Source organism: Anas platyrhynchos, chromosome 4 (genome assembly GCF_047663525.1).
Source record: "Anas platyrhynchos isolate ZD024472 breed Pekin duck chromosome 4, IASCAAS_PekinDuck_T2T, whole genome shotgun sequence".
Lineage (NCBI taxonomy): Eukaryota > Metazoa > Chordata > Aves > Anseriformes > Anatidae > Anas > Anas platyrhynchos.
Window position 1 is genome coordinate 67,287,691 of NC_092590.1, and position 13,790 is coordinate 67,301,480.

General features: G+C 35.2%; 2 protein-coding genes across 16 annotated transcripts in view; both read right to left on the minus strand.

Annotated features, from left to right (window-relative positions):
• The window catches only part of C4H4orf50 (chromosome 4 C4orf50 homolog), an 82,065-nt gene extending 74,878 nt beyond the window's left edge, over positions 1-7,187 (minus strand). For 10 of the 11 annotated variants that reach the window (XM_072037784.1, XM_072037781.1, XM_038177953.2 and 7 more), the window contains exons 1-4: positions 7,050-7,187; positions 4,637-4,788; positions 2,831-2,969; positions 146-841 (exon numbers count right to left, since the gene is read on the minus strand). In XM_072037784.1, the coding sequence (XP_071893885.1) occupies positions 146-841; positions 2,831-2,969; positions 4,637-4,788; positions 7,050-7,076 (1,014 nt within the window). In that variant the 5' untranslated portion in view covers positions 7,077-7,187. The remainder of the gene's footprint in view (positions 1-145; positions 842-2,830; positions 2,970-4,636; positions 4,789-7,049) is intronic. The other variant, XM_072037787.1, reaches the window with a different exon arrangement.
• Positions 7,188-9,002: 1,815 nt separating this feature from the next.
• Positions 9,003-13,790, minus strand: part of JAKMIP1 (janus kinase and microtubule interacting protein 1) — a 149,470-nt gene continuing 144,682 nt past the window's right edge. For 4 of the 5 annotated variants that reach the window (XM_027457410.3, XM_027457408.3, XM_005019447.6 and 1 more), the window contains 3 exons: positions 11,979-12,044; positions 10,696-10,740; positions 9,003-9,175 (listed from right to left, as the gene is read on the minus strand). In XM_027457410.3, the coding sequence (XP_027313211.1) occupies positions 9,143-9,175; positions 10,696-10,740; positions 11,979-12,044 (144 nt within the window). In that variant the 3' untranslated portion in view covers positions 9,003-9,142. Of the gene's footprint in view, positions 9,176-10,695; positions 10,772-11,978; positions 12,045-13,790 lie in introns of all 5 variants that reach the window. The other variant, XM_072037789.1, reaches the window with a different exon arrangement.

Genomic DNA, 13,790 nt, shown 5'->3' on the forward strand with positions numbered 1-13,790 from the left:
GTTCTAATACATCAACAGAAATAAAGGAAAGAAATTCAGGAAGGAAAAAGCCTGTTTTGCATCTCCTTTGTACACCTAATGACAAGTATAATCTGAGGCGATACAAAGATAAAAGTTTGTTATACTTCACCTTACATTTACTTACCAGGTCAGCACTACTGTCTCCATTTTCCAATCTCATAAATTGTGGGTCCTTTTCTTCCTTCTTTTTTAACTTCACCTGACTTCGATCTTTTAAAATCCTGTTTTCATCTAAAAGGTCTTCCACTTGTTTCTGTAGTTTGATTTCAGACAATTTCAGATTATAAACATAATTGCAAGATTCTTCCAATTTTCTCCTGAGAAAATCTTCAGTGTCCTGGGAGCACTGGAGTTCAGTCAGCAGGTCTGCCTTTTCTCTTCTGTTGTCCTCCCCTTTTTCCTTTAAGAACTTTAGATTTTGCTGAAAAGACTCAACATGGCTTTTCATGACATGCTCCATGTTTTCAATGCAAGTTTTCAATTCCATTACTTCCATTTCAGAAAGTTTATAGCCCTGAGTCCCAGTGGATGCTGATTCCACCTTCTGTTGGAGACACTGTGCCATTCCCTCTTCTAACTCAGAAGTCAAACAAGCAATATGGGCATTGAGATCTAACACTTGCTTTTCCAGCCTGGACACCTCTCCCCGCAGGTAACATTCCCTTTCTCTCTGTATTGTTGTTTGTCGCTTCTGCTTTTGCTTATAATGCTCAAAATATTCTGACTGGCTTTTTACTTCATCTTCTTTTGTCTTCAGCTGCTCCTGAAGCCAATGTAATTTTTCCTTTTGCTTTTTCTCTGACTTTTCTTGGTTTTCAACCTACAATTTCAGTGATTTGTATGGTTAACATCTCAATACCAGATCTCTTCTTCTCTTACCATTTTTCCTATTTTTTTTCTTAATTTTAATTCTGCTTTTTTTTTTTTTTTTTTTCTGTAAACTCAGAAAACTAGAAATATTCAAAAGCCAGTAAAATCCTGCATTCAGAGCAAACTGAGCTGTTCTGTCATTTCACTGAAATATCTCAGAAGGAAAAACAAAGCAAAAAATACAGGAAGTTTCACATTCCTTTGCATGTTTTATAATGCATATTTAAATAAAAAGAAACCTTGGACTGAAATTCATACAACCAGCTCTGAACTATACAATACATCATTGACACTGACACTGATGCAGTACTGAGGTGTTACAGACAGAGAAGCCACGGTTCTTTTGAAGAAAACAGAAGATGCACTTTTAAGAGACCAAGTTTTTTTTTTGCCCTTTGCCCTTCCCCATACCTGTCATCTGTCAGCTCCTTTTATGAGCCCATGGTAAAAGGAGAAAAGAACAGATGACTTTAGAATCTTTTTGAGAGACTTTAGTATTTTTGTTTGCACCAAAGTGTGCTTGAACATATAGAGGTGAAAGAACTTAACGAAAGGCAGAGGCAGAAAAGGCTTTCATGATTCACTTGCTGCCCTTGTTTTGAGCAGAGAAACAGCAACCAGTATCATAGTGCCAATTGTGGCAACTTTTAAGCAAGACTGAAGGACAGAGACATTGCTGTATTTCTTCAAGCACTTTCTTTGGTCAGTCTTTTTGATTTCTGGTATGTTCTTATCAGAAGTGTTCACCAGCAAGTACAAGAGAGGAGGAACACCAGGCTGAAATGCTATACAAAGTGAAGTAGGTGTGGTTCTTATTTCTGTTTGTTTAACTGCTGATGGGAGGATATAAAAATAAAAGCTTCCTGAATCTTGAGAAGTACATTTCACTTTTAATCAAAAAAGTTGTACCACATAGTGCTAGTGTCCTGTCAGATTATTCCACCTTGACTTAAAATGCTGATAAAGTGGAAGTGTATCTTATGATAAACTGAATTAAAAGACATTGTTTCACTGTAGACTGTCCCAGAAGAACACTTTCTATTCTCTCCATTCCTTCTCCATTTTAATGGATCCATCCAATGAGCTGTGCAAACTAGGGGAAAAAAGTCTGTTGTATGTGTTATCAGACAACAGCTGAGCCTCTTGATACATAAATATTTATTCCTATGCATATATGAATGCTCAAGAGAACTGAGGATTTTCCACTGAAGAGCTGATAATTTCAAAACGTGGGGGAGAGGCAGCTGAAAGGGAAGGAAATCAGCAGTAGGAGGTGCCTTGCAATGAGCTTGCACCATGCGCCCTGCAGAGAAAGGCTCACATTGGATGGGATCTGCAGACCCATCCATGTGACCCACATGACTGCACATTACAGGGAAAAAAGGCACAGATCAACCTGGGAAAGCTGGAAGAGGCTACATGGACCCAAAGCCTAGCAGGAAGATGGAAGTGGTTGCAACAGCAGATGAGGCCCAGCTTGAAAATATGTGAGCAATTCAAGAATCAGATGACAGGTTGAGCAGCTGCGTTTTGTACAGGAACCAGGTTGTCATGGTTGTGTTGTGCTGTTGTATCACATGGAGGGGGGACAGGGGTATGTGAAAAAAATTGTTCACTACAGTGCCAGAAAGGTAAGTCTGACTTATGGAGAAGGAATAGGTTGATTGGGTTTTGGGGAGGAAGAAGGAAGTGATAGCATATATCCCAAAGATCAAGGGCTCAAATTAAAACAATGTCAGTGCTGTCATAAACATTAGAGAAACACAAAGTGAGGCACAAACAAAAAAAGTTCTTCTAATTACTCAGGTTATATAAAAAGAGCAAGGCTGAAATGACATATTGCCTAAAAAAAGACAGGACACTGGAGATGAGATTGACTTATAAATTATTACCATACAGAGGAGCTAAACTAGGTCATTTGAAACAATATCCTCCTTACCAAGTTCATCAGCTCCTCCCAAATGACTCGCACTTTCCCTTTAACACGCACATTTGCATTTTCAACCTGGTGCACCTTCACATTTAGCTGATCAATCATCACAAGAAGGGTTTTGTGTGACAGCTCCAGCTCTTTCATCCTGTGATATTGAGAATGAAGATCTTTGCTGAGTAAATACTGAACAGTATAATGCCAGACATTATCGGCAATGCATCTATTTATCTTTATTTTTTCATTTTTTTCTCCCAACAATAAAAATAGTAACACATATTTGATTACTACTAATAAAAACTTCATTATCAGTAAGAGTCTTGGGGTTTGCACATTTCACTGGCGACTCTCAAAGCTGTTAAAGACAGCATCTATGTTCATTCTCTCTCTGCTCGTTTAATATAAAAACCATAAGCAAACACATTTACAAGATCAAAGTTCACTGAAGCTTGGCATGTCATATGAAGTAACAATGGTAAGTTGTTAAGGATAACCACAACTCTGGTCTGTACATGTATCCAGTCACAGGATTTTGCCAGGCTCATGTTTAGCAAACTCAAAGTTTATGACAACAGAGAATGCGTTCCATCATATTAACATAACAGGATAAAGATAGAAAACACATCATTAAATAAGTACCATTAAATAAGTACTCATTTATCAAAGTGACCCTGATGAGGTTCTTCCCCATCACTGGCACTAACACAGTCTATTCCAACACAGGTACCATAGAAAACTTGGCCACATCAGCCCAAAACTCTGCCCTAACTAGGGAGTTACTGACTCTGCTTCTGTGTATTTTTCATCAGTTCTGCCTTCCACATCATTCCTTGCCTTGTCTATTTGTGCTTCAGTCACAAGAACCTGTGGCACAGAATTGCTTTTCTTTCTACGGGATACCCAAGATACATGAAAACAGGCTTCCTATAACCCAGGCAGGTTTCTCTTGGTCATCTACTCTCCTTGAACTGTTTTCTCATACTTTCTCTGTTTTGATTTTAAATACAGTTCTTCCCATCTCCCCTCTTCCCAAAAATCTTTGTTAAAATAGGCCTATTTCCATGAAAGCTTTTATTCAAAATAAATGAATAAATAAATAAATAGTCTTTTTTTTTTTTTTTTTTTTTTTTTTTGACAAAAAGCACATTATTAAAACATTTCTGGCCAAATTTCTTGATGAAAAAAAGCAATTCAGAAATTATACAAGTAGTCATTTTAAATGCCATTTAAATTTTCCATCCTTTAAATTCTCTAGCTTTGTTTAGAGAATTTATTTTGATGCCTGGCCTGCAATTGCCAGGCATCAAAAACTCAATTTTATTATTCCAGTCAACTACATAATTAATGCTTAATGACATCTTTAGCTACACTAATGATTAGCATTAACATACATGTCTCCATGCTTCTTTTTGAAACAAGGAATTTCTTCTATGCAGCACAAAACTTCAAATTTAAACATAATTACATCTTCCTATTCCAAAATTAACTCTTAAAAGAAAAGTGATATATTCTGCAAGGAGAATTTACACTTTATGAACATTTAAGGATGAAATATCCTGAGAAAGCTCTCTGGTTATGTGCTAGTAGATTCTAGATCATGCTATAAATCTGATGTAAAAAATTTGAATATTGAATTTCTATTCTGACAGCTACACAAAACACTTATAAATTCATTTTATTAGACCCCTAAAAATGGATAGTCTTTCTTTTCACTAGTTTTGCATGAACCATTTGACATCCACTACATGAAGCAAAATGAAGTGTAGATTTGTCACGTAACATTAATTTCAAATGCAAAGAAAGAAATGTATTTACCTATTTCTTAGCATGGAATCTGAATCCATGTAGTCTTGTAAAACACCTTTCAGTTCTTGCTCCAATTTCTCCAGCTTTTTCATTCTGAGGTTCAAATTTTCTTGTTCAGCACTGTTTGCTTGTTCATCAGGTTTGCTTGTATCTTCTAATTCCTGGGAAATCCAGGAAGTATCAATTTTAACATTAAAATTCAGAGTATCGTAACCTTCATTACTAAGCATTTTAATACAGTAACAGAATTCTCGTTCTCTCCCAGATAAAGGATCCATGATGAAAAAAATTAAATTCTCAATGTATTGCAGTCTAAGCATACAATGAGTCTAAGCTTCTCTGATGGTCAGATGAACAGTCCTCAGTTCTGAAAACATTTATTATTTATGAGAGAGTTTAATTTCATTAGCCTCAAAGTAATTCAGCATGTGAAACTCAAAGGAGTTTCAGTTTACAATATGAGATCATTATAAAAGATATAATTAGACTAATTCATGAAGGAATTAGGTATCAAACTTTTTAAAAGGGAATAATTTTATACTAAATATAAAAGTTGATAAAACTGAGTACATTTATCATAAAAGATCTTATTTTTGATAAACATATGATATTTTTATTATTTTAAGACAAAAGATTTATGACTAAGAGGGACTTTCAAACTTGGGGTTTCAAAGTCAAGATGTTTTTCTTTTCCTTTACCTATTTCAGCAATAGTTCCTCAGCCCATAGTTCACTTTCATTTATATACACTGTCTTCATTAAAAAACAGGCAAATAATTGACAGCTGAAATGCCTTTGCTTTCTCTAGATTTATATAGGTTTGGAATTGGACCTATAATTGGAATTCAGCCACCAAGACTGAACCTCTTTATCACAAAATAATGCAATTACATTTTCTTGCTTTTGCTTGTTTGTTTTTTATTTTGTATTGTTGTCTAAACAAATGCTGGATCTGCAGCACCAAGAAAAAAAAAAAAAAAAGGTAACATTATTTTGCCACTGAAGAGGAAAAAATAACATCAAATCTGTGCAAAAAGAATAAACAAACAGTTCTCTTAGTGCCCCACGTTTTGATAGATGTTATTTGCACCCATGGTGAATTACATAAAATGTAATGTATTTTGGCCTATTGTACCACTCTTTGGCTTTATATCAGCTATGCGAGGCCCACCACCTAGACCTGAAAATATTCAGCCACTCCTCGATCCCTTGAGAAGCCATGACATTAAAAACTAGAGGTGTGGAAAGGCAAACAGAGCACAAATCCATGTACATGGAAAATAAAACTAAAACACTTATGAAGAGCTTCTCTAGACTTACCAGCCCAAGTCCCTCCTTGGTTTCCCAAGACCTGTAAGCATATTCATGTTTTTTAACCTGGCCTGTATAATTTGCCAAAGGGAACAGAATCTTTGATTTTGAACTCCTTGAGACACTAACATTTTCTCTGTATGTATTATTTGTAAAGTGAATTTGAATAGGCAGCATGCTCCCAGACAATAAGCACCCCTGTGTACTAAATAAATATACATGTATGTACAAAATATATGTACAAAATAAATATATGTAGTAATAGTGGACATTATTACTCTGCACATTAACAATTTACAGTGCAAGCTAAATTAATGTGATTTTCAACTGTGTCCCAGCCTAGTATATGACTCATAAACTGGAACAGGAAAAACTCACAGTGGGACATTTTGCACAAAGTAGCCACCAGATAAAAAAAAGAGAGGAAAGACTAGGCAGGAAATAAATTAGCACTTAAAATCATTACACTGATTTCTACTCACATATTTCTACTGTATATTCTTGCTTATAAGTGGACTTTTAGTGATATATAAATATCACAAAAGTTAATAGAACAATTTCTCAAGTCTTTTCATTCCCTATGGTCCGTGAGGTTTCTATGCTTCTCATGCTTCATCCTGAAAAGTACTGAGTACTTCAACATAAGACCAGCAAAGCTGTTACAGTTGATCTCAGAAATCAGAAACTCACTGTTCCCTTCTTTGCTTATACAGCTGGGAGAGATTATTTAAAATTTGTGTCACAGGAAGTAATAATCTGACACAGCATCTTCCACAGACTGAATACAATCAGATAGTACATTATACCTTAGACTGAATATAACCAGTTAGTACATAATACCTGTTATCAGGTTTATAGGAGATAGCAACATGCAATGGATAGCAAGACTGGAATGCTGCATTCAGTTTTTCAAAACTACATTCCTGCTAGCTCAGGACAGAATAAAAACATCGTGGATGTCATGGAAAATTTCACCCAAATCAGCCAGTTTCTTTGAGAAAACTGTCATATCTGAATTACAATATAATGGAATGAATAGAAGATAATAAAAACTGCTCATACCTTTTCTGCTTTGTAACAAGACCATCTCCTGTCTTTGCTGAGCACTTACCATTGCAGCCACATGCTGAATGACCATCCCACGTTTATGCTTCTGGTTCAATTTCCAACGCAGTGATGAGTAAACATTTAGTAGAAGAAAGTGTTTCTTCACCAAGTAAATCTAATCTTACTTTCCAATTTCTGTTCCATCACTGGTACCTGGTTCTGTTATCCAAAGCTCAGACTATCTCTGGTTATGGTCCTTCTTTTCAGAGTTACGACAAAATTTTTCCTTTTGCAGCGAAGACCTCATTTTTCCACATTCTGTCATCACACTGCTAAAAGCTTTAACACATTCTTTAAATGCTTGTTTCTTTTTGAAAAAAACATTACACGCAACACATTCTTCTGGGCATAGAGTTTCCAAACTTTTGCATGATCCTTGTGACCAGCTTGATCATTTCTAACTTAAATTGTGCTTTGTGTCAGGAAACAGAATTATTCAGATCCTCACATGAACTGCAGTTTTCTGCATCTGACTGAATTAATCTTGTTGAGTGCCTCAGCTCCTTCAGCAGATGAATGACCTTGTCTGGTGATTCTTCATGAAGACTACATCTCTGATCTTACTTCAGAGCCTGAAATATTATCTGAGACAACTGGCTTCTTTTGAGGCTGCTTCCTGCACCTCCAACAGTGAGATATGCAGTTGCTATGATACATCTGTTCCCTAGCTTTCTTTGTGCTGTCTTGATTGTTCTTTGCCTCATATTATTTTTTTTTCAATCATAATTTTCACTTTATCTGATATATTATCATAACCATCATTCCACTCTACATTTGTGTTGGAGTTCAGTGCATCCATGGGAGCAGACTTGTCTCTCTGTAGTTTTGCACATAGCCCTTTTAACACAGAGATGATTTTCAAGAAAATGCTTAGGAGGAGAAACTTAAAATATTGTGCTTTTAATATTGTCAGCTTGCCTCTACATTCCAGAAATAATTAAAATTACCTCTTTCTCCATATTGTCTTTCCAGCTCTGAAACAACAATTTGCTTTGCTCTTTTTGAAAGAAAAGGCTAACCTTTTTTTTTTTTTTTTTTTTTTTTCTAAGCATTCTCCACCTTAAACAACTCTTTTCAACTTCCATTTTTTTCAGTCTGTGCTTCACCTAAAAATTTTCTTGCAGTTCATGTAGTCAATGTCCTTGACTGTGTAAATTCAACTTCACTGGTTGAGGTTGTGCTATTTTTACTTCCTGATGGCAAACATCAACTTTCTTTCATGAGGATACCATCTTTTCAAATTTTTTTCCAAATACTTCTGTGCTTATCATATTCATCTACACATCAATTTCTTCAAGCCCATTTTTCTTCTTGACAAGATAACTGAACACAGAGTATTATTTGTTCTGTTTTCCTGACTTCACAGTCCATCTCAGAATCTTCTATTCTCCCAGGGCTATTTTTACAAGTTATTGCCTTAATTTTCAAGAAACATTGAAAAACTTCACTTCTCCCATGCAGCTCTTACCCACTTCAGAGATTTCTTAGTTCAGTCTTCTATTTTGCCTTTTCTTTAAAACCCATCTCTTCTCCATCTGTGGATTTCCAACTTTTGAAATTAATATTAATTTTGTCACTGTGGGGCTCTAAATCTCTATTTGTTTCCAACTTACAATAGTTTTTGGTTTTGTTTTTTGTCTTTTGTTTTTTATTCTGTCAGCTATTTACTATAGAGAACTCATTGTCAAACACTTAGCTTTTTATATAGATATTAAAAAGGAGATTTTGTGTTTGCTGGGTGAAATGAAAACAACATTGGCTGAAAGCATGCAGAATGGAGACAAAGATCTCAGTACTGTAAGAAAACCATTTGGTAGATAACAGTTCACATAGCAGCCAGTAATTGCACTTGTATTTTTTTCCAGTGTTTGATTGGTGTATGAATGTAAATTCTGTTTAGACTTTTTTCAGTGTTTATGATGTGCTGGTCCCTATTTGATTATTAAATCATTCCAGCTTGAAGCTATATCTTTAAAAAATCTCTAATTTTAAATTCAAATATTTTGCAGCTTCAAGTATTATGCAAACAGTTTTATGAAAAAAATGCACCAATTTAAAGCTGCTCAATAAAAATTTTCTATATTTTTGCACGTGGACTCAGCTGTTCACTCCATAGGTTCTTTTAATAGCCTGTATAATAAAACAAAACAAAAGGAAATAAAAATATTCTTCTCAGCTTTAGATAGACAAAATTAATTTAGGAATAAGTGTTGGCGTTCATCCCATCACAATCTCTTCCTAAAATTTTGATGTTAGCTTCAAAACAACAAGAACCAAAACTACCATCAGTAGAACAAAAGCAATCATCCCCTTTCTTCAAACACATCTTTATAATCATGTGCTCTTTTTAAAATATTTATGTTGTTTATTTTTATTTTTATATTTTTACAAAAGAAAGGAAAAATAAAAATGAAGGGTTAAAAAACTGTAAAAAATATATCTGAAATTCACCTAATTTTCAACCCATCTAATAATCAAAAGAAAGCTACTGCACTTGTAGCAAGTCAGTAATACTTTCATTATATTATACCCACCAGCATCTACCATTGTTTCATTTCAAAACATAAAACCTATGCAGAAATGCTAGTAACGGAACACCTGAGCCAGTTCCCAAGAGGAACTGAATATCAGAGCTTACCAGGAGCTGTATAAACTTGTAAAAGAGTTCATAATACAGGACTGATTTTTCAAAAGTACTTGTAGTCTGGGCAGAAAGTTTCAGGCTTAATATAAGGTAAATATAATTGTTTTTTTTTTTGGATTGACTGTTGTCAACATGCTTCATCTTATAGTACTTGACAGCAGCTTATAAATGTGTTGATTGAATTTACCACAGTCTTACCAGAAGCAGTTTCCATGAATGTAATTCAAAACAGATTTCAGTGAAGAAAAAGAATTGAAAACATGCAACAGTAAAAATATTGCATATTTTCAGTTTAAAAAACAAAACAAAACTCTACATAAATCTTCTATAGTTTTAAATCGTATCTTAATCTTCTGTCAATTAGGTTGTGGAGATATCCTCACATGCCACTTACATTGCTCCAGGGAAGAGGGCTTGGACTGATTTTGTCTCTAACCTGTATTTCCTTCCTGTTCTGTGTGAAAGGTAAGCCTTTCTAAGTCTTTAGCGATAGGTATTGCTACAGCTAAAGAAATTCACTGTCTTTTGCATTGAGCTGAAAGAGTCAGCACACTGTGGAAGGGGCAGTGGGAATGATGGTTGTGTTTGAAGGGAGACACATACAAATTTCTTAGTCTCATCCTTACTATATTGCATGGGCACAAAGAAGGTCAGTCATATTCCAGTTTTCTTGCATGACAGAAAGATATGATCCTATAGCCATAGCTGAACTTTTAGGTTAAAATGTACCCACTCTACAGAATTGAGAAGAACCCACTGAAGTTCAGGCAGTCAATATCTTAGAATGCAAAATCATATCTTGTTGAAAACTGAATGACCTTCTGCAGAAGCCTAGAAAGCTAACTGAAGACATCCAATTTGGATCTTAAATGTGACTCTTCCTCTATGTGCAAGCAAAATCAGTAAAGCCTTCCCAGAGTATTAGGGTCTTACATAGATGATTCTTAAAACATGGCAAAATCTAGGAGTTAAAAATTGAGTACAAAACGATATAAAGAATACCAACCACAAGTCTTGGCTCAGTTGTGTCATCAAGGCCACAGAATGAATGCTAGTGAAAAAAACAAAAAAAGGAACAAAAACTATAAAATAAGATCAAAAGAAAATGAGGAAAAAAAAAAAAGAAAAGAAAAAAGATGTAAGATATGTAATATGAAATCCGATGACATAATTTTACAGCAGTTAGTCTTACATCAATATTAACTGAGTTGATTTGAAAGAGGGATACCGTATACCAATCTTACTCTGAAAAGAGGGTACAAAACGAGGGTACAGGGTACAAAATTCAGTATTTGAGGGCAACATTTGTGGATTATGTAAACTTCAGAAACATCAGGTTTGGCTCTGTAACTTAGTCAAGCATGTACTTGTAATTACATTTGTGCAAGCTTGCCTGAATCTAGACTTACCCAGCTGAGGGAACAAGCTAAATGTAACCAAAAGGGCAGATAATCTGTTATGAGAAAATCATGAAGTGTTTAAATGGCACTTTTTCCTCATATATTGGCTGGAAGAACAAAACTGAGATTTTACATTATTGTTATGTACAGCCTTCGGAAGCAGGACAGTTTGTTGAAGAATACATAGGGCAAAAACACTACCACCCCTATTTTCTGATTTGACAGAATTTTACATAAAATTTAAAAATTGAATACATTCCTGGGGGCGAATAAAAAGCCATACTCATGACAAAGTCAGTATAAGTGACCCAACGCCCTTAGCTACAACCAGCAACAGGCATCAGATATACAAACTGTCACTCCTTCAAAAGAAAGGATTTCCTTCCACAAGAAATCACTGAGCTCAGTGTCAGCGGCAAGTATATGCAAGCCTCTATCCACTGACATATTAAACCTTCAAAAGACCAATAAGTAGAAGTGTATCACTCATTGATTCTCTGACAATGGAAATTTCCTTCAGACAGTCAAATTCAGAAAGAGATTTAATCTCAAGGAAAAAAATTAAATATGATACAGATAGATAGTCTTCCACCCAACCAAGAGTAGAAGGATAGAAGGATATCAGAAAATGATGAAGCCTTGAGAGGTCTCCTGCTAATGCAACATTAAGGTAAAGAAAACGTTATTCATTTTAACTAATTACCAGTTTTCAGTTCAGTTTGTGGTTACCTTACTTAATACAGTACTGAACTTCAGATTTGATTTTTCTTGTATTAAAATAGATCTCTTGATATTAGGTTAAATACTACTAACATCAACATAACTGGGAAAAATAAATTACTGAGGGGAAGGAGGAGGGAACTTTGGCATTGCCCAGGCATTTATTTACCTTTTCCTCAATTTCTTTGAGTTGCCTCTTTTGAAGTTCTATTTTATCTTCTAGTTCTCGAATCCGCTGAAACAAGAAAGTGAAATAGAACTTATAATATCTACTTTAAAAAACATATGAATCAAAAATATATGAAAAAAAAATTAAAAATGAAGAGAACAAATGCCCATTATTAATGTAACACCTCCTCTTCAGTTATATTGGACATGCTGATGGCAGGATTGCTCCATGTTTCAACAAAACCATAGCATTTTAAACAAGATGCACCCTCAGGCCATCATGTTTACTATCAGCAATTCTAATCTCAACACTCATTAATTGCAAATTTAACATATATAAACAGATAGCACCACAGTTCCAAGTACAACACAACTACATGCTCTGCAATCCCAGAAGGTTTTCTACCACCTAGATAGTCAGCAGGTGATACTATTACATTTCATTGTAACTCTCTCTTTTCCTACAAAATGTAATTATGCTTCTAGCACATTTATGTTATATCAGAATAATTGATATACCAGCACACTTCGATTTTCAGGTCACCACCAAGATGCCACTCAGACGTTCAAACCCATTCCACTACCAGGACCATCTCCCACCAGAGTTAGAGGGAACATCTCCGATGTATCTTTCCCTATTTGTAATTTTTTTTTTTTTTTTCAGTTCTAGAAAGCATCTCCAAAAATATGACTGTGGTTGAGTCTGAACATCCTACCTTATTTCCACCCCCTTCTTTCCTTTTTATAAATTCCTTTAAAATATATATATATTTTATTATTATTATTATGTTCCGGGCTTTTAGACTGAGGATGCATTTTATTACACTATTAGCATATTGAACTTCTTACAGATTTTATGAACTAGCTTCATTTTTTTTTTATTTTTTTTTTATAGGCAGAAACCTGGGATCTTCCCTAGGAATCAAGCAGAGACTTTATAATCTATCAGCTTTTTTCAGGATTAACTACCTGACGTTCGCCTGGCCTACAAAAATTAAGGTTATTAGCAGTTCATGAACTTTGAAAAGGAAATTACCATCTAGTCTAACTTCTATGCACAGGCCAACAAGTTTAATGTAGGAGCTGTGAACCACTCCCAAATTATTTGATTACTCCCAAATTCTTTTGAACAGCATCTCTTTCAGAAGAGCATCCAGGCATTACTTATAAATTGATATGATTAACTGACAACTTACTAGTCAATCATCTATATTCAAGTCAAAAACCTCCAATAGTGGGAAATGCCCCATACCCATGGCAACCCACAACAGTCCCAACAGCAGCAGTGGATCTACTGATGGCTCAGTATTGCATTGGGAACCACAGCGCTTGGTTTCAGCATTGGGAATCTAATTTGGAACTACCCCAAAGATTAGGTACATCCACCACACAGGCTCACCTTGCCCAGGGCATGCTACTCTCCCCCCAAATATTGCAGGCAGGTCACAAGCAACAGCTTTGATGCTGTTGCTGCTGTTTTTTAAAGAAAAGACTTTGTTTCAAGAATTGTTTTGCACATTGTACAGTTGGAAGACGTTAATCAGCCCCTCCCCTGTATCATGCTGCATTGCTCAGAGACTTCCCCAGATAATACAAATGCACAAAGCAGATTACCCTCATGTGATACAAGTTCATACAGCCTTGCTGACAAATGCCTGGAGCACAGCTGTATTAATTCCACTTTCCCTCTATTACATCTGAACTGATTTATACTTCTTCTACTCCATGCTTGAGATACGTCTATCTCTCAAGCACTTATTTTCATAAACTGTAGGTACCAGAAATATTACAAGAGCTGTAAGAAGCCACGGGA